Source organism: Mesitornis unicolor, unplaced genomic scaffold, assembly GCF_000695765.1.
Source record: "Mesitornis unicolor isolate BGI_N332 unplaced genomic scaffold, ASM69576v1 scaffold18660, whole genome shotgun sequence".
In the NCBI taxonomy this organism is placed as follows: Eukaryota; Metazoa; Chordata; class Aves; order Mesitornithiformes; family Mesitornithidae; genus Mesitornis; species Mesitornis unicolor.
In genome coordinates, this window is record NW_010158256.1 from 15555 (window position 1) to 42890 (window position 27336).

Here is a 27336-nt window from a genome sequence, read left to right on the forward strand (position 1 = left end):
TTTCCTGGCTTCCAAATTTGAAAGCTTGAAATTTCTTTATAAACATGTCACAGGATCAGATGATAGCAAGAAAAAGATTGCTTATAAGGTTGTGTACATACAAAGTTGACCTTTGTGATGCAGCTTAACATCTAAACAGTAAAAGCAGTCATTTGTTTTGACAGCAGAATTAATTGAGGCTAAAACAGTCGAAATTCCACTTGTATCAAGCTGTTCATTAGGAATTGCTGTCTAGCTTTAGTGCTGTCAGAAAAATAATCTGTTCTGCTATGATTAAATAGCAGAATGATGGTCGGTCCACTGAATTTGAGAGAGAGGTTGAATAAACTTTCTACTGCGGAAACAATTCAGAAGTGACACGCTGCAAGGGGGGTCAGAATGTGCATTGATATCCAGCTGAGCTGTCAATTGGCACTGAGCCAGGCACGCAAAGCTTTGCCATTTGAAGCAGCATGTGAAGCATATGCAGGTTAAAAAAAATTGTCCTCCTTTCATGCATGATTTACACTCAAAGAGACAAACTTTTGTTTTTGTCAAAAACAAGAACATGGTTCGTTGTCGTATTTGTAACTACAAGTACAGATTTGTGGAGGTTTTTTTTAAAGCTTTTGCTTGAAATAGATACGTTAATGTTTATATGTGTGCATGTGTGTGTGTAAACTGATTCCTCAAGATGGGGGGAAGGGCAGATTTTTTTTTTGAGTGTTTCCAGTTATTGAAAATTAAATGTAGTTAATAAAAACATATACTTAAGTGGGATAACATTTCTTTCTGTCATGCATACCTGGCTTAAACTAGAGACAGTTTCCAAAAGCAAATGCAAATGGAAAGAGTTTTTAGTTGATTTGTTGACTTCTTGATTTGTTTACCTTTTTAGCTCCACAGGATTTTCCAGTTGATTGGTACACTTACCGGGGGCTCTTTTTCAGGGAATGGAATCATACTACATTTTCCTTCCTAGTAGTAGTAGTTGGCTTTTGTATTTGCCTTGTTTGTTTAAGAATCCAAGCAGTAAGACTTTATTTTTTCACCTCTGTTGAAGAAAGCACAAATGATTTTATTGTTTTGACTTTAGCTAAATGTTCTGCCAATGTCTCCCTCACAGAGGTTTTGTCAAGGAGATACACAATATGTTAAAAAACCTGTCTCTAGGATCTTGTGGAGATAGGTTTTGTAACTCATTTCAAGGCAGTTGATAACAAGCTCAACTGTCTTCAAGATAATTAGCGTCACTTTGTAGATAAATTAAGTAGCAGGTGTAAGGTTGTTATTTATCAACTCTCTTCTGTAGTTGCCTTGTGTATGGTCTGAAAATATTGTTCCTATAGATGTGGGCTAAATATGTAGTGGATACTGTAATATACTTTCAGTGCAATTACATTTTCTTCATTTGTCTTTGAATAAGATCAGTATCTCCTTACTGCTAGCCATCCACTTTACCTCTTAGTGTCATGAAAGCCCACATACTTAAATGGTTCGTGTAATGAGAAAAACAGTACATGTATTTTCTGAACAGTCTAGGAGGTGCATCTGGAGCTGCAGAGGCACTGGTGCTTAATTTATGCTAGTATCACTTATTATAAGTTATTACATTAATTAAAATTAAAAGTTTCTATTTATTCAAATTACCTTTTGCCTATTCTGTTGTAGCAAACCAAAGCTTCCTCAATTTCAAGAGCCTAACAACTGACCCATTCCTGATTTATTTGCTTGAGTTTCCTGTTAAATACAAGCTGTCTGCTTCCATGTGTCTGTAAAACCACCACTTGCCTTTCCTTTGTAGCTATATCTTTCCCAGCTGGTAGAATGCTGTGAGATGCAGCAGCTTGCCTTGGAAAATACTTTAGGATGACACTTGGTGGGAACATTTAAATAAATTAAAAGAGCTCACTGATTTTTAATGCCTGCTCCCTTTGTAGAATACTAAATTCTCATTAGCATCCTGATAGCTAGGTATGTAGCCTTAAGTGACTCAAATCAGATAGACAGTCATATCTTTCTGTGTAAAGTCTAACCTTCATTTATGCATTGTATTCTTTTTTTCTATTATGTATGTGTAGAGTAACAAGTAATTTCAAGTCTAGGTTACATGTATTTGAGATGCTTAAGCCATAGTTACCATTCTCTTGATCAATGTAACAGCAGGCAGACCAGGCTGTAAAAAAATTATCTTGAGCCTGAAATAATCCATGTTTAACCCAGCAGAACACTCATTCAGAGACTTTTGCAAGGGTTGGGCAAGATCTAGCTATAACTTTTTACTTACTTCAGTAAGTATCTAAAAGCATATTTTTTATTTTTACAGTGCTGCTTTTAGTTCTAGAATTTGCTTTTATTTTTTGTTCATATGAATGCTTGAGAATAGGCTTCCTTCTCAATTCACATAGTAGTCTTGTCTTGTTATGGGAAGAAGAACAAAGGAAATCTCAGTGTTTTGACTGTAGTACTGTGGAATATAATTATCATCCTTATTATTGTTACTATCATCATTATTGTGTGTCCTTTTTGGTGCTTTGGGCTACCATGTGGCAGGGACTTTAGAGATGGCTTCAGGAAATTACTTCAGGGAAGTCCTCAGCATCAGCAGTACTTCTTAAATGTGAAACAACTGCTTTTCTTTCTTTGACTGTTGCAACAATCAATTTGCATACTTGCTTCTGAAATTTTGGCCATTATAATATTCCAGATTTTGAGCTGAAATCCTTGTTGGTGTTAAGCCTTTGTCTATACTTAAATCATAGGGCACATATCTATTAAACTTTTCTGCCTTACGGAGAAGAGGTAGTGCATCCATATTAAAGTCTTTGTGTAGCTGTTACAAAAGTTGTTGTGATACCAGCACATGAGTTTGTATGCCTTGACTTTCATCTATGTATTACACTTTGCTGACAATCTCCATTAATGCCAGACCATCTAATGATTAAGGAATGAGGAACCAGAAAGATAGATGTTAGTTCAGACAAGAAAGCTTTTTGAGGTTTGTTTGGTTTTTTTGCAGTGATAGTGGAGATGCTTTTGTTTGCTTATACACTACTACAGTAGACAATGCAGGGGAACTTCTTAAGAAAGCATCTGAATTCCTTATTGATGCTGTGCTCCCATAACAATATGTGTGCCTAAGGCCTTTCGGCTGACTAGGAGGCTGCAGTTGGTTGTAGCAAGAGATGATGTGGGTACACACTTCTGGCTGGGTATTATTACGTCTTTGGGCACAAAGACATCTACCCACAGGAAAATCCAGCTGTTATGTGGGCTACCAGAAGCTCATCACAGCTGTCCTGTTTCCTAAATTGGTTCGTCATAGAGCACCAGAGAAAATGTCTATTTCTGTAATGTTATTTTGGTTGTAAAATACTTCGGCCCAGGCAAAACATGGTACTCTTTACAACAGGCATATAGGAAACAACTGGGAGATGTGAAGTTAGAGAACAAATCTCTGAGAAAACTGCTATGGATTTCACTCCACTCAAAAGGGCTAAATGTATGAATTTGCCTTCACTGCAATCAAATAACGCAACGTGTTATGTCTGTGGAGGTCAAATGCAAATTTGACAAAACCAACAAACATCTTTGGACATTGGAAGAAAATGCTGAACTTAATTTTTTAATGTTTGTGGATTCACTAGTGCCATCCACTGGCATCCTGAACTTCTGAGATTTCCATCAAGTCGTATAGAAATTTGAATTAAGTAGGAAGAGTAAGTTAGAATCAAAAGGTGCTCTTGAATTGTAACTGATTCACACAATTTTGTTGTCAAAAAATGCTGATTTCATTATTGTTATTTATCTTTCCTGCAGTAAAGCAGCTAGTAGATACAGTGGAACGAAAGTGAGCACTTACGGAGAGCAGGGACCCCTATGATAACTCTGCCCATTTTAGTGAAGCATAAGATAAGCTAATAGGTATCATGAAGAAGAAAGTGTATTTAAAATTTCAAAGTTAACTTTATAGACTTTAGTTAAAAGTGGGACTGGCTTACTGAAATTTGCACAGCTTCCAATCTCATTACTATGTCAGGCAGTTCTTCAGTGAGTTTTTTTCAGATTGCATTTTATAGTCTTTCCTAAGAGAAAAGAATGCATTGTTGCAGGAGTGAAGTGAATCTTTTGGGGTAGACCAGCTTTTGTTAAATCTAATTGAAAATGCTAATCTGATCTTCATATCTGTGCATTTCTGTACTAAGCGTGAATGTTTACCTCTTCAAATAAAACATTTATCAAGCTGTAAAAAGCTTTGCCTTCAAAGACAAGTGCTAGGCAAGTGAAATGGACAAAATACAGAAACTTGGATGTGTTGTTAAAGAAAATCTTTGCTTTTTGCATGTATTTGGAGTCAAAGTTAAATATACTGATCTGAAATAAGGACAAGGTTTACCTAAGCCTTGATTACTTCTTTTAATTGTTAGTATAAAGTCTTAAAATTCTGGGGATCAGTCGTAGTAGCTGGAGAAGGTGAAGAAAAAGATGGTATTCTGAAAAAGCCTGAGTATTGTTTTTCTCTAAAAATATGTTTAAGTCTCTGTTGGTTTTTTCATTCTGTTTTTCTTTTGGAGATGAGTGTTCGTGGTTCGTTTGGCTTTTCGTTTTTTTTTGTCCTGGCCAAATGAGAATATGCATAGAAGCAAGAAGCAGAAGTAGTTGAATCCTTAGCAAAGTGATGAAAAATGTATTGTCTGAAATGTAGTGCTGATGAAATAATGGATTTTTCTTCAGCTTCTATGTTTAATTGTATTTTTCTGAATTTCTTGCTCAATGTATTTTTAACAATAGAGTTTAAATTACTAAAATAAAATGTTGATGAAATCAGTGTGGGGATGTAGACATTTACAGTTTTCTAAATCCATTTTTCTGGATTTTTTTGCTGAATTTTGTTTTGCAAGATACACAGATTTGCTGATTTGTGGATCACACTGACTTTGTTTTACAGTGAATAGTGGAGAGCAAAGGAGAAGGGATTGGAAGAGGAGCTCAAAGTGCCTATGTATTTACAATATTAAGCGGAATGAAAGTGCTGTTAAAAATTTGTATTTCATCTTTTTATATTGAGTAATTAGACTTGTGTTTGAAATTATTTATTTATATAAATTAGAGAGTGCTCTTTTGATATTCTGCTCTTAAGAGCTTCATTTGGAAGGCAAACAATTACATTATGATAAATGGTATATTGATGGGTTCTAGTCCCAGATTCTCATCCTGCTGCTAGTTTTACAAGCACTCAGATCTTTTTTTACTGGCGTGAAAAGTTTTGCAGACTCAGTCTTAATTACAGTGAATACAAGTCATTACTTTGAGAACACCTTTTTTTAAAAATAATATTAGAAATCTGCAAAATTTCAAATAAAATACCTGGTAGTTTTTATCTAATATGTCTAAAATAATTTGCTTAACATCAGTGAGTATTAAGTTACATTGTCAGCTTCTCAATTGTCTTTCTATTTGTTTGACATAAGCATAATTTTTTTCGTTTGCAGTTTTGTGAAATGGTTTCAAATGTAGCATTTATACAGAGTCAAACACAGTTTTGCACTGCAAGAGTTAAATATCCATGCTGGGGGTTACATTTAAAATAGAACCATTTGAGGTACTTAACTGCATGAATCAAATACAAATTAATCCCAGTTCTGTAATTCACAATGCTAAATTCACAGCTAAATTATTTCTTACTTCATTGTGTCATCTCTAATTGCAGCATGGTGATTTGCTATGTTGTACTATTTAAAATCAAACTGAAGCTTGTAGTCTCCATGTTTGTTGTATGTGAGATCTACTGACAGCAACTATTTATTTTAAGCCTAAGAGTATTACATACTCATTTTGAAAAGAGTATAAGTGAAAATCCTGGAAAATACTTACAAGTACACCTTTTATTTTGTGTGAAAACACCCTGAAAGTTGTGCAGCTCTTGGTTTTATGGTGGATGTTCTCAAATAACCATGACTTCATAATAGAGAGAAGTAAATCACAGCACTTACTAGCAGGTGTATTTTGGGGCAGGAGTGAAAGTAGATTCTGTATTTGAGGTTTCCATAATCACTTTACTTCCAGTTGGTTTAAATTGAAATTTTCAAATTTTAGCCTCTCACTTGAAGTATTTGCATATGCGCAGGCGGCGAGGCTAGAGGGGGATTTTGGCTGCCTTTGAGTATAGAATTGGGAGTGGTGCTTTTTCCCCTCTCTGTCTTATCTGTACTGTGCCTATATATAAACTTGTGTGCACTCCCTCAAAATGATTACAGAAAGATAAGTAATAACTCCTGTGCCACAGTGCTGGCATGCTAAACTTTGTTTTTTTTCTTCTGTGGATACATTTACAAGCTACTGATTCAATGAGGGGCCAAAGGGCTTATTCTTAGTATGAGCTGAAAGTAATGGTGCCTGTTCACATGTGCTGCTTTCTTTGTGCTTGCAGAAGTACTGGTGTGATTCTGCCATTCTCTAAACAAGGTCTCATGGAAAATCAGTGTTTTTTCTGCATGTCTGCTCCCTAAAATAGCTCGTACTGGCGTTAAAATAAATTACAGACCTGGCCAGGTTAGGACTGCACTTTGCAATGACAATTGACTGATACCTTGTGTCAACTTTAATGAAAAGCCGTAAAACTGAATTTAGTTAAATACAGCACTTAACAGGTGTTCTTTGCTTAAGTGTGAGTCTCAAAACTACAGCTGTTACTGTGCTTTTTTACTTTTCAATTTTTCTTCATATGGTTCTTGTTCATTAAAAAAAAATTGAAAACTTTACACTGATATTATAATACAGATGCAATTTTGAATGAGACAAGTAAAGCAATTAGAGATGTTTCATGTGGTTGTCATAACACAGGCAGTTGAGTTGTATTTATACAGTGTCCACTAGTGTTTTAATTTTTCAGTATGAAAGAGGGAAAATCTTTCCTGATTTGTTCTACATGTATAATTTTGCAATCTGTTTGACCATTGGCAGGGTAATTGTGCTTTTCAGTTGCCACCTAAATTTAGAACTAGATTATACAGTATTTTCAGGAAATATTAATGGTCATTAAACTATCTTAGATTTAATTTGACCTAATGTTTATCTTCATTTTCATTTCTCTAAGGCCCTATTGAATTTGAAGAATGTAACACGTCCAGTGCAGTTGAAGGTGAGTTGTTATAGCATAGTTATTTATTTAAGAATACTGTGGACCTGAAACTGCAGAATGAAGTGTATTCAGTGTCTGAATCTGTATGACTTCAGAGTGCTCCAGTAGTCTGAAAAGCAGTTTTCTTTTTGAGAAACAATGAAAATAGGAGCTACAATACTTTATAAGCCTAATGCACAAAGTTCAGAGAATTTTAATGTTTCTTATAAATATACTTTGGCTAAGACTCTGTCTTTGCAAGTCTTTGGATTTGGTTCACTTGTGACTGTGTTGTAACTTAATTTACAAGTGTCAAAACATGACCCAGGCTTTTTCCATTGCTACCATGTTAGTTAGTTAGTCTAATGCAGTGTTATGGTCACAATGCCTTGCTTTGTTGGTGTAGCTTATTTTGCTTAGGAGATTGTTTTAGGTAGTTTAGAACTGCTTTATTTGCATAAGCTATGTATGTACTTTTGGGATAGAGGACCTGAGAGTATAGCTATAGCAGCTGACAACTTTTAAGTTGCCAAGAGTTCATCTGAGACTTGAAGTCTTTTGAAGCAGAGAGGATCCACGTTCAGAAACTACTCTCATGCTCCACTTGTCATTGTTCTGGGCTGAATAAGGCACAGAAACCGGCATTTAAAAATAATTTTCGAGCAATTTTTGCTCTATTAAAATATAAGTTATGGATGAGTTATAGCTACCTGATTTGAGAAGTTTTGATTTATTTAACCCTGGATATTTCTAAGAGTGGAGAGATTCCTTATGTGCTGTGTAATGTGTTTTCTGTAAAGGGGAACGTAATGATTTTTTTAATGATGTGCTTGATTTGTCAGTTGTTAAACGTTGAAAACCAAATTATTTCCACCATTTTGCTCAAAAGCATGCTGTCAGTAATATCTTACATCAAAACAGAATTGTAGAGCAGTTAGATCAGATGCTTGCACTTAGTCATTTCTTTTTGGCAGTCTACTGGGGAGAGAAAAAAATTTGGGAGAGATGCAGACATGACAGCAAATGTGAAGGAATATTTAAATGTAATTTAATTTTAGTGTATTAAATGGGTATGAAAGCAATTTCCGCCCCCCCCCCTCCCCCCCCGTACTATAGCTATATGCATCCAGTGCTAAAAATGGGGAAGAAACAACAGACAGAGGCATGGTCCCACACAGTGAGAGCCAGCGTTAGAGCTGGCTACAGCACTGGAAAATCGTGTAGCCAGGAGACATTACCTTTTTTCACAGGACCAAGATCCTACTTATTAGGAGAGACTGGGACTTGCAGCTACTGGGAACATGCAGGGAAATAAGAACAGGATGTTGAACTGCAGTAGCTGAGAGAGCTAGGGTTCAGTTTCTGATCCAAGTGCATTGGCTATTTAGGATCAGCCAGAGCAATAGCTCCTGTTGAGTTTCTGTGAGCAGAGCCCCTTTCCTCAAAACTGGCAGTACACCAGTTTTCTATTTAAAAAATGAAATTCTGCATACCCAGCTTAGAGAGTTAGATGTGCAATATAAATCAGTTTTATAAGAACTTATGTTATTAATGTGTTGAGCCATATTTTAATTCCATTTTTTCATTGGTGTGTTACTAAACAATAAACTGGAGTAATATTCCCTTAGTATGGCTCCATATCTATCTCCACTGTTAGATTTTTATATCACTCATGGAAGCATTTAAAACATAGTGGCATTGGTATCATCAGTGTCTGACATTGCTAAATATATATTTATTTCTTTGATCTTTAAATGCGAAGTGTTTGTTCCATAGGGATAAAACCACGGAAGAGGAAGCCTTTTGGTTTATCAGGGATAATGAAAAAAGAAAAAGATACTGAATCTACGTAAGTATATTTCCATCTTGAAGAGTTGTCTTGTGTGAAAACTAGTAAAAACATGGGGATAAACATTAGCTGATGTGTAACAAAAAATAGGTTTATAATAGAAATTTAAAGAAATCCTATGGATGTGAAAAAAAAACTATTTAAGATTTTTCTAACTGGATTTTAAGGAAATAGCATAAATGTATTCATAGTAGTCTGCTCATGTTTCATTCTTTCCTGTGCATAGGTGAAGTAGTTCTCCCTTGTTCTGCATTTGGACATTGTAGATAATGTGATTCTCATGTGTACTCCTAATGAAATAGCTCTGTAGCTGGAAAAAGGACTGAATACCTGTGTTTGCAGAACTGAAGCTTCAGTTGCTCTCTTATTAGAAAAATGTTTGTGTACAGTATTGAAAGACAGAAAAAACTTTGAATGTTTTTTCAGTACATCATGGGCACACTCATTTCTGAAAGACCATAATTCTAACTCATGACTGATGTCCCAGCTATAACCTTTGTCATATTAATTTCACATGCTCTGTCTCCAAGGAGTTAAAACTCTCCAGAAAGTGACTTTGAATAAAAGTTCTTACATGGATTGGTAGCAGTATGCATATTAGTAGTTATGGTCACTATATTCCAATATATTTTTTTCATAATTTCTAGATGTGTTTTCTCAATAGCAGTATCAACAGAAAATAGCTTTACAGTTTGACAAACTTACCAAGGCAGAAATATTCTCAGAAGCGACACCTGCATACATACTTTTCAAATTTACTTTAAAAGAATTGTTATAAGCCTTAATTTTTAATATAATGACCGAAGATCTGCAGGTTGCACTTCCAGAGTGCCTTGTAGCTATTCTTCTTTTGCTGTTTGATTTTAATAGTGATACACTTATAAACCATGCTTTTTCTTCTCTCTGTCATGATGCCTTTAGGGCTCCATGGTATTGTTTTTTAAAAATCACTCCTTGGTATTTCTGTTCTCCTCTGTACTTTATGAAGCTGAAGTAAATGGTGAGAGAAGTGTTACTTATAGTGTCATTTTGGTCAGCACTTATCTGAAAATGCTATTTTGTTACTTTTTTTTCTGATGAAGGTTTAGTTTAAAATAATTAAATTAAAATGTTATAAATTTTTTATTATATTAGTGTTTTAAACAGTTTTATTGTCCATTTTAAAACTAAACCATTCTTTCTGGAAAATTATTTACAATGCATTTTTTGTGATGCAAAACTGTTTTGATCACTTGCATTTTGTCTTGCATTTTCTTAATTGCAAAGCAGTGATTTTGATACTATTGAGTACTGTTGTATGATTGAATCCTGTAGCTGTCAGCTTTTCTTGTTTGTCAACAAAATTATTCTGCCACCATGTGGGTTATTATTCAAGCTAATCTCATGTCATGTATGTTATAAGCCTCCTTGCAAACCAGGCATCTCCTGCCATCCATTCTTCGACAGACAATTAAATGTAATCTGGCCCCAGCAAAGATTTATGGCTCCTAATACTAGTTTTTTGGAGCCAGTTAGGGCCTGGAAGCTCCAGATTAACTCTTCCCAGGTGTATGACTCAATGTATCCTTACTCAGAGATGATGTTTTTCTCTGACCTATAACAGAAAAAAAAATTTGTTAGTCGCTGAGGTCTGAGAACTGGCTTCTATACTATGAGAAACACTTTCTACATTTGCATGCTTATCCATTGTAGTATCCTAATACTTTTCTAGAAGCTGCTTTTTCCCAAAGGCATTTTATTTAACATTAAAGCATAATATAAGTGTTTCTTTCTAGAAGGAATTTTGTTTTTCATGGCACAAGGATGTCATCAGAAAATATAAATCAGTTCAGCTACTCTGAAATAGGAAAAGCATTTGCCTTCAACAAGTTCATCAGAAATTATATTATTTGAATTTTTTCTGTATATTCACATAATACAAAAATGAGTAGAATCCAAGGTCAGAAAGAAAGAAGTGTGACTGTATGATATTGACCTCCTATGTAACACATGCCATAGGCTTTTACAGAGATTCTTGCATTTATCCGTAACTTCTAAATTAACTAAAACATCACAAATAAATAACATACAAATCATTTTGTGCTTAAGTAAAATATTCTGAAAGTTATTTATGATCTCTTAAAGTTTACTGCTAGTCTAAATTTTATCTGATTTCATCTTTAGCTGATGATCCTGCTATAGACTGTACATGATAAAATTCTACCATCAGAAACTTCTCTGCACATAGAGGTCAAGTCCTTTCTTAATCTCTTGTTAAATTAGGCTGTAAACTTGTTTAGTTAATGTAGGGCATGGTTTCCACATCCAGAAAAACTCCCATGGTTTGTAGATTTCTCCATTTATCAATACAATTTTTAAAGTGTTGACATCTAAACTGGGTGTTGTGTCTGGTAATGGTTTTTTACACAGGAAAATACCATACACAGTGTATTTTATTAGATATTGCTATACAGGTTAGTCGAGGATTTACCTTCTTTTTCTAATCACTGCTTTGCATGATTTGGTTGTTTTCCTTTTTATGTACAATCCTTAAACTCCCTTACAGAATCCCCATTTGCTGAAATATGTTACCCCATAGTAGAAGCGTGACCTATTTATTTAATCTTAAAAGAAAGATCATGTGTCTAGTGATGTAAGAACACATCTGTCTAAAACCTGATGTCCTCATTTGCTACTTCACCAGCATTTGCAAACTATTGAGTTTCCCTCCCTGTCTTCAGAATGGATCCTGGGAGATGCTCCTCTGAATTATGCTAGATCTGCCATTACTTTGCAATCTATTAGCTCAGTAATTTTGAAAATCTTCATTATGGGCTGAATTGCTTTCATTGTTGTTTGTCTCATAGCTTTCATACTTTCTTGTTTTGTTTGAGTACAAATGCTTTTTAAAACTGGATTTCAGAAAAAGTTTGTTATATCTTTTAAAAGGAGTCTGATACTTTGTCTCTTTGAGCTGTAAAATAGCTTTAAAATAGCTCTTTCTGTTGCTATTAATTCAGTTTAGCCAGCAGAGGGAGATAAGATGTAAGTAAATGACAAACTTGGTTGCATATGTTTTCTTTCGTGTGGGGCCTTTCAGAGGAAATGGTATCCTTTATCTCACTGTCAATTCCTTAACGGGCTGTACTGAATTCAATTTTAATGCTTCCATGTTAGCAAGTTTTCATAAGACAATGTGTTTTCTGTTTTTAAAGACAATGTGTTTTTTGCATTTAACCTGTTTAGCCTTTCAGAGAAGATTATTTAGATTGCAATAAATTTGATTTTTTTCCCTTTTTTTTTTCCTGTAAGTGCATTTTTAGGATGTTCAGTTTGATTATATAAAAACACTGTTGTTCAGTTACACTGGTACTTACAGCTTTATTTATCAGCATGCAAATCAGAGAGGACTTGTATGCTACTCAAATATTCCCACATTCTGTAAATGTAATTGCTTCTACTTTTTGCAAACATCAGAGAGAATCAGTGTCATTCATTTTTTTAAACATTATGCTTAAATTGAAGTTCCAGTGGGAAAATATAGCACTTCTGAATAATGTGCATACAATCACAGCCTTTCTGATGATGACTTTTTTTTAATAAAGGTGCTTATTATTTTTTCTGGCTTCTCCTAGTGCTTGACTGCAACTATGCTTGACAAACACAAACTAAGAATGAAATTCGAAGAGAGGGAAGCTCTGAATTCCACAAAGAATATTCTTAATTTCTTTGGGAAGTGGTTATTGACCAAAATGTTTTGCAATTGTGTGTGGACTATTTCATTAGTATTGGTGACTTCTACCTGTTGTGACAGCAACTACAGAGACTTGACTCTTAAAGTATATTCATGCAGAATACAGCATGGTTCTCCTGGCTTCCCTTGAGTATTTTTATTTAAGTGTGGTTTTTTTCAATATGATGTATGTTTGGATTTTCAGCATTTGCTTTGAATTTGTCTTCTATGGTGTTTTGAGCATAAACTTACAGCTTTTATTTAAATCTCATTCAGTTGAATGTGGATTATTAATAGTGAAAATATTAATAGAGGTTCAGAGGTAAAAGTGTCAAATGCAATGTTTCAAATTAATTGAAAATATTAAAGAAAGTACCAGAACTGTATGAATAATAGGACTTGTGTATTTAATAATTGTACATTTTCTTTATTTTTTAATAGGGAGTGTCCAGATGCAGACTCAGTTGTAAGTAGACTTATTTGCAAAACAAATGCATATGCTAATATTGTCAACACCACAATCTGATGAAACTTCTCTACAGTCCTTGCAGTGCATTATTTAGAGAGTATTTAGTACTTTGGTAGGGTAGTTGAAGGGTTAATTTTGCTTAGTACACAATGTTTAGCAGGATATAAAAATATGCATTAGTAATACATTTATATTCCTTAAAAATTTTAGGTTTTAAACAAGGTGTTTTTACTGCAAGTAAAGTATTTGCTACTTTGTTTTTTAAGTTTAAATTTCTTGGCTAATAAATTCTAAGTAAGAAAAAAGTTACATTTATTTTATTGTGTATTATCATATTCCTTTGCTTACTGCTGTTTCTTCTGAAAGCCTCTCTAATACCAATGGTTTATCACTGACAATAGAGTATAGGAATATACTTTTTAAAATATGGCTTTAAATGCAGTATCTCTAGATGCACTCTTTAAATATCTGTTTTCATTCCTGTCAGTTTGTTCTGTGATACGTCTTACAGTTTTATTGATTTAATTCAAGTAAGTGTCTATTGCAAATTAAATTGGTATGGTATTTTTTTTTTTCCTTAATTGAGCCTTTTCTTTTTCTTTAAACTGTATGCTGTCTTGAATTTTGTATTCAATGGAGACTGCAGCTCCCTGTAGCTGTAGTAGGGAATTATTACAGACTAATTGAAGTGGTGTTCTGATTTGGTTTTCAGTTCATTTAATTAGGTGCCAATTATAATAAACAACTTAAGTTTCCAAGTTCACCTATTTTGTGGATTTTCTTCTTTGCATTTAATATCTGGGAGCTTTAGTACCTAATATTAAAATTTCTTTTGAGAAACTTGGTTTTAAAATATCTAGTGGAATCATTCTTCTGAATAATGAAGAGTAAATTTTGCCACATAATAAAAGTCTATGTGCAAGAGCTTTGTAAGCATTATGGAGACAGTTGTTTCATCCTGTGCAAAGTCATCTTGATTTAGAGCACATTTCTTTTCTTGGGTACATTTAAAGTAAAGTAACTTTAGAATTATCCCTATAATTATCAGACTTTTCATGGAAATACTATCTTCTGACAGTTCAAGTTGAGTCACTGGAGTGAATCACAACTGGGTTTGGCTTACAATGTGTATTTTATTCTTTGCTTATTTTGGTCTCTACATTTTTTAAAAATAATTACTTCAAAAAGTTAAACTGTAAATGTGTCTTGACATTCTTTCTGGCTGCATGAGTCACACCATATGATCATCTAATTGTTCTGTCTACATGTTATTTATATTTGATTAACAAAAAGACCTAACTTTCATAGTGTCTATTTTCTTTGTATTCACTTTTTTTTTTATGCACAACATTTTATGATTGCATTTGGAATTTCGAATTTGAAATTTGGTCTATCATTTATTCCTGCTTTTTACAAGCAACACTATTATTCTGAATGGTAGAATGCTTTAATAGCAGATACCGTTAATGTCTTTCTCATGACAAATAATGCAGTATACCATAGATGAGATTCATTTTACTCCTAAAAATAAGCACCCCAAAGTGCTTTTACATTTTAAGGTTGGTGTCCTTTCCTGGAAGGTCCCATTTCAAATGTTTTTCATTTTTCTTGTCTTTTACTTTAAGATTTTCTTTCTGTTTCATTTTTCAAGCTTGATCTATATACTTATAGCCATCTGTATTTTTATCCCTGTAAGGATTTGTTTTGTATGGATCTTTGCAGTAAGTTACACATATCAAGAAATTGGTCTTTGAAAAGTATCATTGCAAGGAAAAAAAAATTGAAAGCAGTTATAATTTGTGTTTGATTGCTAGGAAATACTGAGGACCAGTGCTCAGGAAACTGAACTTATTTAATATGTCCCAATTTTATCACTCACAGAAAATCTCTGGCTTTTATATTATTAATGTGATCTTTTTTTTAAAGTTAGCGTTTAAAAAAATATTTATCAAGAATTTCAATTGTGTGAAAAGAATGTAAGAGAAAACCACTCTACAATTATTTATAACTATAAGCACTGAGGTAAATATATTGAAATTTTAGAAGTTAAGGATTCAGTAAGAACTGACTCCAATATTTTATCTAACAGTTGTATGTGATACTGTCGATCTTTGAACATATAGTGTGTAGTCAGTACCGTCAGGGGATTCTCACTAGTTCAAAATGTATAAGGCAGTGTGTTCAAACTTGCATTCACTGTTTACAGAAAACAAAACAGTGACATGTTCCTAAAAATGCCTTTTATACCAAAACAGAAGTTCTCAAATTTATCAGTGGCAAGCCAACTGCTTATGCTTATCATTTTTGTGGCTGCCAGTTGGAAAATATAGTTCTGATGCATTTGAATAAATTGTTAATTCCTATCAAGAATTTTTTGTAACTGCTCTAACAGGTTTTTATGAGCTCATGAGTAGAAGGCAGCTGTGAACTGAGAACATATTTGTTAAAAAGGTTGACCACTTCTAATAAGTAGTCTGTTTAAATATGGATTACAGTATGTCATAAGGTTTAAAAATCCCTGAGTTGTTTTATGTCAGTGTACACATTTAACTTCCATTAAGCTATGCCTTGATTTTTACGAAAGGTAGAGAGTTAACTGCATGTACACTAGAAAGCGGTAACAACTGAAGTCTGGCTCTGTTTGTGTTTATTACCTAGGAAGTTTTTTCTAATGGCAGAACTAATTGTCTTGTTTCCCATGGGTTTGCCACATCTCTAGGGATGGTCTATAGGAAGATATGAACTCTAGTAGAAACTTTTCTTTTGAGCAAGCATTTACAAAGTTCTACTTGTGTTCAGTAATACTGAATTTGAATTGCAACCCTTCCTCTGGTTGGGATACTTGCAGATCTCTTTCTTCTACTTGACTGCCTATTTTCATGAAGACTTTAGTAATGTAATTATCTTTGAGAGCTCTGTTCTGTCTGTCAGATCCATTTGAAATTGTCCAGTAAGTTCAAAAGTAATTAAGAAGGGGGCCACAGATGCACAGAACATAATGCTGAGCCTTTTTTTTTATAAGAAACTGAGATGCAAGCTAATATATCAAGGCATCAAAAACTTTTCATACCTCTTTACGTATGATGTAGCATAATTACCGTTGTATAGAATTATACACCATTTTTATTGTTGAGGACTGATCAAATTTGGAAGCATCAAATTCTGATTAGTGGAACCCAGGTGTAACATTCTATTTAGTGAAATTCATATGTTTTTCTTTATTTGCATTTTGTAATGTCTAGTTCTGGCGTATTTTTAATATTTGCCATTGATACAGAATATGAGGGTTTATAGTCACAGCACAAGACAGGGGCACTTTGAATGCCTGCTTTTCTTTCTTTCTGCATCTCTGGCAATGGAAGAAGCTGACTGGCTGCTCTTTTCTTCCATAACTTTTGGGTTAATAGGTACCCTAAGAAGATGAGGCTGATAACATGTAATACCTCTTTCTTAAGCTAAGGATATGCCTGAGTCAAAGTTACATCTCAAACTTATCAAAACTGGTGAGGCTTTTTTCTCTCTTGTTCCAGGCTATGAGCTTCAACTTCTTTCTTTGAGTTTGCTTTGGTCCTCATCTGGATTACTGGAAGTCAGTCCAGTTCAGTAAAATGGTAGAAAGTGAGGTGCTCAGCTGTGCTGTATCTTGAAGCGTAACCTGAGCAAAACTCAAGAAAGAGCTCTCATAACCACTGTAGATATCCCAGGAGAAAAGAAAATAGGCAGACATCAAGATGAAGTGTAGTGAAGGTTCTTTGCTTCTTGACCGATGACCAACCTATATGCAGTGCTAACACTGCTGAGGAATGGGAAAATGAAGTTGCTAGACTGCAGTATGTTCCAGATGTTCCTCTCTTGTCCTTTGTATGTAGCCCAGAGGAACTAATGACATAATAATGTGACTTGTTCCGTAGCTTTTGGATGACAGATGGGACAAAGCAAGGAAACTGAGCCAAAGTATTGACCAAAAAAACCCAAATTTTGGCAAGAGAATGTTCAGTCCTCATGCTTTTTGTATAGGCAGTTTTACTTCATTATTTATTATGACCTTATGTTTTGCTTCTTTAAAAAAATAATTCACCCTAGAAAGTTCATAGACTACGCTAATGCAAAGATAGAGTTACAAACCCTATATTTTCAATGTATATGTAAAATTATACAATACCTTTATTAGTAATGTGTTGTATTACGTCTGCAAACATGGAGGAAACTGGTTTTTCTAGCTATATGTTTAACTGCTTAACAGAATCTCTGAGAATGTGAAACCTTCTTCCAAGAAAGTCCGCTTTTCTAGTGACTTCCACAGAGTTCAAGTTACATCCATATTGAGCTTTTTTTTTTTTTACTGCAAAGTCTACAACTGCATATTTGGATAGAGGACTACTTCTTATTGAAACCAAGTGTTTGCAAGGATCTTCTTCCTTCATTGACACTCAAAAATCATGCATGTATATGTGAAGGTTATGGTTTCTTTTCTGTGATCATTGTGGTAGGCAAATCAGGTCTTGACTGTATTGTGCACCTGGTACTTAAAATACACACTGTCATCCATCACGTAACATACAGTTCTGTCATTGTACGAGTGTGGACAAGGGAGTAAGATTTAGTCAAGTAAATGTAAATGCCTTTATTAACATCAGACTTGTGAATATGTATCTTTCCCAAAGTGCTGTTAGAAAATTTAGATTAGTAAATAAAATTCTGATGTTTCAGAAACCAGAACCATTCACTGTTCAACTGTTCAAAATATTGAAAACATTATTTTGAAATTAGTACCTAACTTTAAGTAAGATTTTGAGGTACTGTTTTGCTTATATATGACACAATTTGTCTTTCTCAATACAAAGGTACATTAAGTATCTGTTCCATGATACTATTGGTTTACTCAGAAATAAATTATCAGTATCTCATTAATGAAAGCAAAAAGTATTTTAACAATAGCCATAAATTAGTAAAAGATCAATCTGAATAATTGATAAAGCTGGAAATACAAAGCAGACTATTTCTGACTCTGCATACAGTAATAGAGTGAGAAGTTTTCAATTACATATATAAGAATTTTAGAAGTAGAAACAAAAGGTACAAAAGTATGTTCTCTGAAAAGCATTAGAAAAAAAATAGTAATGTAGGCCCAAATAATTTTTGCTAAGTTCTTTCACAATTTTATACAAAAATAGTCAGGTTTGCCAGCAATGTTGTTCGTGGTGTGTGTGCCTAATAATAATATAATTTACATATATGGCCCAGCTGGAAGAAAAACTAAATGTTGTATATTTAAAGATTTTTGTTGTTTTTCAATTTATCTTAGCGATGAATGATTCTGATCTATTGAAAATTGCCTAGTATGACAAGTAAAATAATTAAAGAATTCAGAAGGTGTAGTATTATAAGAAAATGTACCTACCCTCTAGCTATATGTTTTTGTTCTGTTTATTTTGATGTCAAGTTCCATTAGTGTTTTTTGGTATATAAACAAGGTCAGCCTGAGGTCAAGCATAGCTAAGAACCCTGATTTGAGCAAGTGGAGCTAAGGTACTGGACCGTATGATCCTACTCTTATTACTTTTTCTTGTTCAGTTTTTTTTTTTTGTTTTTTTGGTTTTTTTTGTAAGATCTGGACTTCACCACTATTTGATTTAAAAGTTTTTAAAGAAATTGCATCTACGTGATCCATATCTTAAGGTTCAAGCTTAAAGATTACTGTTTTGCTTTACTTTGATGTGCTGTTTAGTACAGTATTAGATCACTTATACAGGATTGCATATCTTACTCTTTTTAGCAGAAAGCTTTATCTATTTTTAAAGTCATTCAGTTTAGTTCAGAAGTGCTATAGAGAGCTGTACAGAGGAGAATCTATCTTAGTAAAATATCAGACATCCCATTTGTGATATCTGTAAAATAGAGGGACAACTACATTTTTATGTTTATCTTCCTCTGTAATTCAGAACCTATTCAAGATGAATGTCTCTTTAAATTTGGCTTCAAATTTTAGGTAAAGTCAAGTGGTTTTTTGCTAGTCCACTTGAAGTCTCCAGTATAAGTAATTTTATTCTATCTTGTGACTTATATCAGCAAGGTGTCTTTTGGCAAAACTGTATATATCTCTATTATACAAAGATATACTATATCTCTGTCCCAAAGCTTTTTTATGAAACTGTTCAGCTAAGCACTCTAAATTATTTTGACATAATTCTCTTCAGTTTCTATTTAATTGCCTGCAAGAACTGAAAAATGTACCTAGTGTGAAGCTCCCAGATGCTTATTAGCTTTGAAAATCCAGGAAGGAGCTGGAGATATGTAAATTAAAAACTTGGAACCTGATCTTGAGCACTTCGATTTGCCTTTTAATTAATGTAGGTATATTTTCCTAATGCAGCAGTACAGGCTTGTAGCCTTTTCAGGGTGGGGAGAGGAAGTTGCAACCTGTGTAACCTGGAATGCTTTTACTCACATATTCAAGTATTGACTGGTACTTTGGAAAGGTTTTCCTCCTGCGCAATCAAAACCTCCAGTGACTAAGCTGAGAGAATTAGGAGTAGAAATTGGGAAAGTATCTGGGGCTGTGAGAATTGTAGGCTTATTTGATACTCAGTAGTAAAGCCAAAGTGCTTCTGTGCGCTCCTGACTTTTTTGATAGAGTACCATTAATCATTGGAAATTTGGAGGTTATTGTGTTCCCAAGGTATCTTGACTGTCACTACTATTAAACTACAGTGCATAATTTAACATAACTATAATAATTAATGGTGAAAAACAGTAGTTTTCATGAACTGTTGTAATCAAATTTTTATTTGTTAATTATATAAAATTCAGTCTGATATAAGAACAACGTATTTTTTTAGTTATGTGTCAGTGTCATATTTTTTATATTGTTTTTAGAACATTCCTGATGTAGATGACGAAGGATACAGCATTAAACCGGAAGCAACACAGGATATCCTTTTCACTATTAATGTGACATGTTATTTCATGTTATTACTGTTCTTTGGAGAGAGGAAGTACTGATTAAAGTGTTAAGTAAAGGAAGATGAATGATATTCATGCTTATGTTGAAACTTTATATTCTTATGTTCAGAGTTTTTTGCAGAATGTTCAAAATTTTATCTATCTTATATTTTTTTGTCTGTCCAAATGTTAAAGATTAGATCAGATGTCTTGGACATTAAGAGGAATTTTTTTATCTGACAGTAAAAAACCCAAACAAACAAACAGAAAAACCCCAACCCCACACAAAATAAAACCAAAAAAGCCTGAACAAAAGCTTTAAGGTGATCACACAGATCTTTCTCCTTGAGAAACTTTCACAGAGATTGTAAAGTAAAGTTTGTAAACTTTTTTAATCATACAAAGTGGTTATCTGTTCTATACCTGCACCCTCCCACTTTTTTATAACACTGTTTAAAAGACTGGAAGCTCCAGCACCCTAGAAATAGAATTTCTGTTACTAAATGAAATCACCACATGCTGGTTCTGATTGGTGCTTCTAGCTTTTATTGTCTTTTTAATAATAGCTTTGATGTGCAGAGAAGATCTTTGTTGTTGTTTTTACTTTACATGTACATATGAAATGGAAGAGGAGTGAATAACATTCATGCTTTGTAAATTATTCACCTGGGCATCCTTTTCTCCATTATCCTTTTTGTTGTGAAACAGTAAAGAAGACCATACAGCCAGTGAAAAATCACAGTTATTTGCAGTCTCTGACAGCCACATAGTACTTGAGCTTCTGAAAATCTTGACCAGATTCAGGAAGTGATCAGTTCCTTTCCTCTTTTCCTCCCTTAGCATCCAAGAGTGGATATTTATTCCATTGATGGGAACTCTTGAGATGATTTGTTGGAGGACATTACTTTACAATAACAGCAGTTAATCTTAATAAATCCGGTTTTAAGTGTTGGAAATGCACTTTACAAGAGCTGCCTGATGCATAGGAAATTAATCTTGAAACTTTAAAGGCAAGAGATCTTTTGATGAAATGAAAAACAACTTGTCTTTGAATTTTCTTTTCAAGATATGATCCATTTTGAGGGACAGACAGCCTGTAAGATGAAAACATTTGACTTTTTCCTCACTATCACTCAGGGATTCTTTCAGTTGAAATGTATTTGAAATTTTTTTAGGATTCAGAGGTTTAATCTTTGTCAAGGAATAGTTTGAAGATATTTCATTCAAATGGCTGGCATATTTCCAAGTGAAAAATAAGAGTAGCAAGGTGTAGAATGTGTATACTCCCCCCCAGTTGTTAAGAAACTTTTATATTCAAGTAGATGAAAATTTTAATTTTTTTTCTTGTCTAAACAAATGCATATTTTAAGACTTAACATAGTCCTTTCAGAGGTTTTGTTCAGTGCAGATCCTGTGCATATAAAGAACCAGTACTAAATTTCTCTGTATATTTTGCTTATTTTGAGGACTCAGTTGTTGTGATTTTTTTTTTTTCTGCAAAGGATGACAGTGCTTTAAGCAGTTTATTATGTTCCGTTTACTGTGCAGCCTTCTGTGTAATAGGCATCCTTTCTTGCAGAATATTCTGTGCTACTCTGCAAAAGGGGTAAGTAATGGTGTGTCATGGTTTAACCTGGCAGACATCTAAACATCTCAACTTCTTGTCACTGCCTGGTGGGATGGGGAAGAGAATCAGGAGAGTAAAAGTAAAAGAACTCATCAGTTGAGATAAAGACTTTTTAATAACTAGAACAACCCAAACTTAAAATAACAGTAATGCAAATTAATTGTGACAAGAATAGGAGCAATTATAATAAAGTTATCAAAGTTATACTCAGCTCACAAATAGCAAACAATGGCCATACACCAACGAAAACGTGACCGGAGGGGTAAGTGTCAGGAACCAAGGTGGGCTGCCATCATGAAGAATGGAAGGGATCAAAAGTGAATGAGAAGGGCTGAAGGGGTTGAAGGAGTTGTCCTCTGCTAGCTTCCCAATTTATATAGTGACCGTGATGCTTATGGGCTAGAATACATCTTTATTGGTCAGCTTGAATCATACCTGGATCATCTGTTGTGTGTCACCTGTCCCAGAGCGTTCACTGGGCTTTCATTTCCCCCACACCGCTGCTCTTGTGCAGAGAGAAGAAAAGGAAGAAAAAAAAAAACAAAAAACAAAAGAAACTGTAACCACAGGTGCAGTCAGATCCTTGAAAAACGTAAATATCTGCCAGTGAAAACAAACCAAATAACCTTATCAACTTCATAAGGAAAGCTTATAAAAGCTATAATGTCAGCTTGTGTTCATTTAAGCTCAAGCACTGCTTCGTCAAAAATCCGTCTCTGGCTGAAGCATTAAAACAGATGCTACAATTCAGTCCTAGCAAAACCAGGACGTGGTGGCTGCCACTGCTGCTGTGTCCTCTACTATTAATGCTTGGTACAGGTACCATGGGCATTTCACTGCTAATTAAAAAGGCTAGCAACTTTCTTCACTTGGTTTAAAAGGATTTGTCCATTTTTCATAAGTGTATTAGAATCCCTGGTTGAGTCTTAAAATCATAAACTTAACATGCAAAAGTGTTGCTCTCATAATATCTTTCATTCATCCAGATACCTTTAAATATTCATTTGTTATTCACAGTTATATGTTATATATTGCAGTTTTTCAGTTATATGGCATAGTGCCTTTTAGAACAGAGTATCATTATGAAGATGAATGATATATAAATACTATATTTTAATTCTGAGTTGTGAATTTTGGACAGTGGATATATTTCACGTGTCTATATATGCATATAAAGAGCTTAGGTGGCATTGTTTGTTTGTGGTATTTACTTAATGTGAGCATTTTGTAGAGAGTAATTATGAAATAGATTAAACAGATTAATTATTTCTACCTTAACTGAGAAAAACATACCAAAGAGAACGATTTCTGTTCATTCAGTGATTCCTCCTCTGAAGATGATGAACCCAGAAGGTTCCATATAGAAATAAAACCTGTCCAGCCAAATAATAGCTCTCAATATACCATGCCTTCCTTGGATGAATTAAAAGTATCAATAGGAAACATTACTCTTTCTCCAGCAATATCTGTAAGTTATTTTGTTCCTTGTATTTTAATACATAAAGGAGAAAGTGGTAAAGAATCATTAGTGTAAACAAATGTTTTACTACTCAGAATCTATTCTGGGTTCAAGTTTAATGATTCTTTTTTTTTTCTTGTACAGTAGGTCATTACTGTACAAGTACACTTTATTGCAGTGTAACATTAAGTAATTCTCCCTTCTTAGATTGTAACTTTCCTTCGAGTCTTGGGAGTGCTCAGTCCTTGCCTTTCTGCTGTTGCCACCACAAGACATTTGAATACATTGTGGAGTTAGCCAAGCATATCTTTTAACATAGTTTACTAATTAGAATTCAAAATATACAAAACTTTAAAAGAGGTGATATAATCTGGATACAGGTAACCTTTACCATGCAGCTTTATTGTGCATATTCTGCCAGTCCACAGAATGATCCTTTATACTGTGGGAAGATATTACAAATAAATAGTATTAAAGTATGCTAATACAATATTCAGATCAGGATAAGAATGGCTCTGATTTTAAGAAAAATATTGTGCATAACATATTAAAATAATAATAATAATTTTTCTCTTTCCCCCTCATTTTGAAAGCAGAGACACAGTCCTGTAAGTACAGAATTACTTTTTATTCACATTTTTAGATTAAAACCAAGGAAGTATAGTATTTGAGGTAGTTACTGAAAAACCTTAGGAATGTTTCTTTTCATATTACCATGTGATATATAAGCTGTTTAATTTTACTGCTCCAGCCCATGAAGGGATTTAGCAATGCTGCTCCATTTGTCAGCTCTATGGTGTCCATTCCTGCCTTTTCTTACTGGTGTGGTGGGTGTGCACTGACTGCTTTGTCCTGGCTCATGTTCTGATCTTCTGCAAGCTCAGAATATTTCACCTGTCATTGAAAGAAAAGTATCTTGTAGAAAGCTGAGTGGAAATAGCAGCCGTGGATGATTAAGCATTTTATTTGACAGTTGGTAAAATAATTTATTCCTTTTTTTTTCTTTCCTGTTTCAGGCACAAATGAATCGAAATTCATCCAGTAAGTGTCAGTCTTTAACTTTTAGTCTATTTTTCACATAGCATGAAAATAGATTTTTTTAAAATGTTGAAGAAATCAACTTCCTACATATATGTATTTTAAACAGAAATATTTTTTTGTCAGTTCTAGATATCCATATGCTATTTGCCTTTAAACTACTCACAGGAAATTCAAAGGACACAATTCAGTTTTTTGGTTAAAAATGCAGCTAAGTAGAAGCACTTGAAGTCCTCTTATTTTTCTCTACACTTGGCTGTTCCCTGTTCTGGGAAACATATGAGGCTGTCACAGTGATGAGGAACACATCCAAGAGCCAAAGGGGTGAACCTATGGAAGAGACTCCTGTGCAAGTTCTTAAAGCCCTTCCACTTGCTCAAGTTTATTATGATCCACAAACCAGCAAAACACACTCTCTCTGTTATAAAGTCAAACACGTGAAATGTGGCCATGGAGATAAAGGACAGAACATTAGTCTCTGTCCTGTGGGTTTTTTTTTTAGTGGGAAATCAAACCAGATTTGCTAAAGAGTATATTGATGTAAACAGTATAATTTAAGGAGGACATTTCAAGTGAACAGCACTTTCTCCCGAATTGCTCTGTGTAATCCTCTCCTATTAGAAGGTATTTCAAGAGTATCTGGATTTATATTGTCAGAAATAATGCGTTTTCCTTTTCCTTTTTAATAATTAATAATTCATTTCAAATTGCAGCTGTTAATATTTACTCTCTTTTTATAATGAAGCTGAAATTTTTATTTTAGAGTGCCACCGCTTTGGTGATAATACTGTGTCTTTTGCTTAGGTGAAGAGTTAACAAAATCTAGACTTCCTGCTCCAACTAATGAGTAAGTTCTAATTTAAAATTAAGACAAATTGAGTTTTGTGAGAATTTGGTCTTATTTTAATCTAGTAGTCAGAAACTCATTGGAAATATCAGATGACTGCTATTTTAAGTCAAGCATCTTTTGCACCATAAGAGTTAAGGAGTAATTATGTTAAAATGGAGATTTCTATTTGTTTTCTCCTAATTAATTTGCTTCAATGTGATATGTGTCAATTGATATTTATGTGATTACAAAATACTGGTTTTTATTAAAAGCTCAGATTTTAAGTAAGATGGGTTTAGCTTCTATTATATAGTGTTCTATTGTGAAGTTGTTTAAGATTACAAGCCCCACATTTGGACAAGCCTATATACATTGTTCATATATACTGAAACAAATGGATTTGAAGATGTATGTCTCCTTGAAAATGACTCTCGTTAAACTGACATGTTGAAGTATGTCCGTATGTCCACACACAGACTTGCACCAAGGTATCAGTTCAGATAGTCTCCTTATGTGTAAATCAGCTCCTCAACCTGCAATTTGTAAGTATGTTTCTTTTCAGGTGCAAAGACTAACTAATAAAGAAGAATTTATCAAATTTATATATCATATTATTATATTGATTATATTATCAAACTACTAACCAAGTTGTAGTTTTATTTTTATGAGTATATACATCTTTCATTTATATTCCAATTATAACTCTTAACTATAGAAAGGGGAACAGTGACCTCTTGGCATGGGATCCACTCTTCAACAGTTCTCTTGAATCTTCCTCTTCAGCTTCCTTGGCATCCTCATGCTCTTCAGGTAAAATATTTGATAGTAGAAAATGTTTTTTCTATATACTTTAGGATGTTCTCTTATTGCTTTTTTAGTTATTGGAAGAGGAAGTGCTTTGACTATTGAAATGTAGGAATTCTGTAAAGCAGTGTGCTGTCTCATTTGTAATACATATCTGAGGGTGCAGTATGTCAGGCTTTCAAGCTGGTGAGCGAGAGGGAAGAGGGAACACTGGAAACCTTAGGAAAGTTCTATCTTGCTTCTGGCTTTTTTTAATCACCTTCCCTCACTTTCCAAAAAAATTATCACCATCTAGAATATTATCGTGTTTTTTCAGCTGATAGGGCTGGGAGATTAAATGGAAGTTGTTACAGCAACTGTGAGACAAACTGAGCTTGGATTCTGAATAGGCATGGATTTCTTCCTTCCAGGAAAGTCCGCTGAGCTGTGTTGTACAAAGGCATCATGGAGCTTTGCTGTGAGGAGCTTGTTTCCTGTAGGAAAACATGATTCTCTTAGGACATGCACAGGCATAATCCAAAGGGAACCAGATAAAAATGGCAGGACCAAGACTAGAATTAAGGGAGAGTTACTGGCACTGCCTCAGAGCAGGGTTACTGGGAGGAAAAGGGTAGGGCTGAGGAATATGGGTGGTAGAGGGGGAGAGCAGATGTTGCAGGAGTATTTTGGGGTGCAGGATTTTAGAGAATATTAGTGTGGGCAGGACACTGGCAGACTTTCCTGAAACTTGGTCTTTGCAGGAAAAAAAAGGCAATGTTGATTGTTACATTCAAAAGGCCATGAAGGAGAGGCAAAGTAGCATGAGTGGGTATGTGTGTGGAAGAGGCTGAGAGCAGAAGTTGTTGAGAAGCTAATTCAGAAAGAGGAAAGAGAGACTGAAACAAAACCAGATTATGACTGTGTTAGCACCTACTTACTGAAAGTATTTATTTAAATTATTTATTATTTATGTTTATTATTTCAGGGGATTTAAAGCAGAATCTACTGTTTACTAACAGTAGCAGATATGCTGTTTGCATAGTTCTTTTCAATCTACCTTCTGCATATCTATTTTCCAACCCATGCTGTCTTAATGTAGAGAATCTTCTCCCACGTGCCTAAAAAAGGAAGAGTTCACTGTTTCTTTTAGCTAGGTATTCATATTTCAAAAATTATAACAGATCTCACTTCTTTGCTCACAGTCATGTCTTTCTAGCTGTTTTTCCCTGTTCTTGATTATACAGATTGAAGAACAGTAAGGAAGAGGACATGTATCAGTAGGGGAATTCTGCACAACTTGTGTTAATTATTCTTGGCCTTAGTAATGTCCTTTTAGCAGCAACCAGCATTGCTATGTAACCCTTGGGGTTTTAAGTGGAACTTACTCTTTCACTACAAATTCATGTTCCTTAAAAGTTATGATTTTTAACAAATTACTTATGGAAATCATTAGATTGTATCTTCCTCACGTAGGTAACCAGTCAAGATTATGGCTAGTGGATCCAAATTTGTAAGATATTTAAGAATAA

The 27336-nt window shown here is 34.1% G+C and overlaps 1 protein-coding gene across 1 annotated transcript in view; it reads left to right on the forward strand.

The window, feature by feature from the left end:
- The window catches only part of FCHO2 (FCH domain only 2), a gene marked incomplete at its 5' end in the record, with an annotated part of 56795 nt that overhangs the window by 10318 nt on the left and 19141 nt on the right, over nt 1-27336 (forward strand). Inside the window, 9 exons of the mRNA XM_010182992.1 lie at nt 7076-7120; nt 8876-8948; nt 13102-13126; nt 20006-20060; nt 22988-23166; nt 23751-23765; nt 24174-24198; nt 25000-25042; nt 25740-25834. Coding sequence (XP_010181294.1) covers nt 7076-7120; nt 8876-8948; nt 13102-13126; nt 20006-20060; nt 22988-23166; nt 23751-23765; nt 24174-24198; nt 25000-25042; nt 25740-25834 — 555 coding nt within the window. The remainder of the gene's footprint in view (nt 1-7075; nt 7121-8875; nt 8949-13101; nt 13127-20005; nt 20061-22987; nt 23167-23750; nt 23766-24173; nt 24199-24999; nt 25043-25739; nt 25835-27336) is intronic.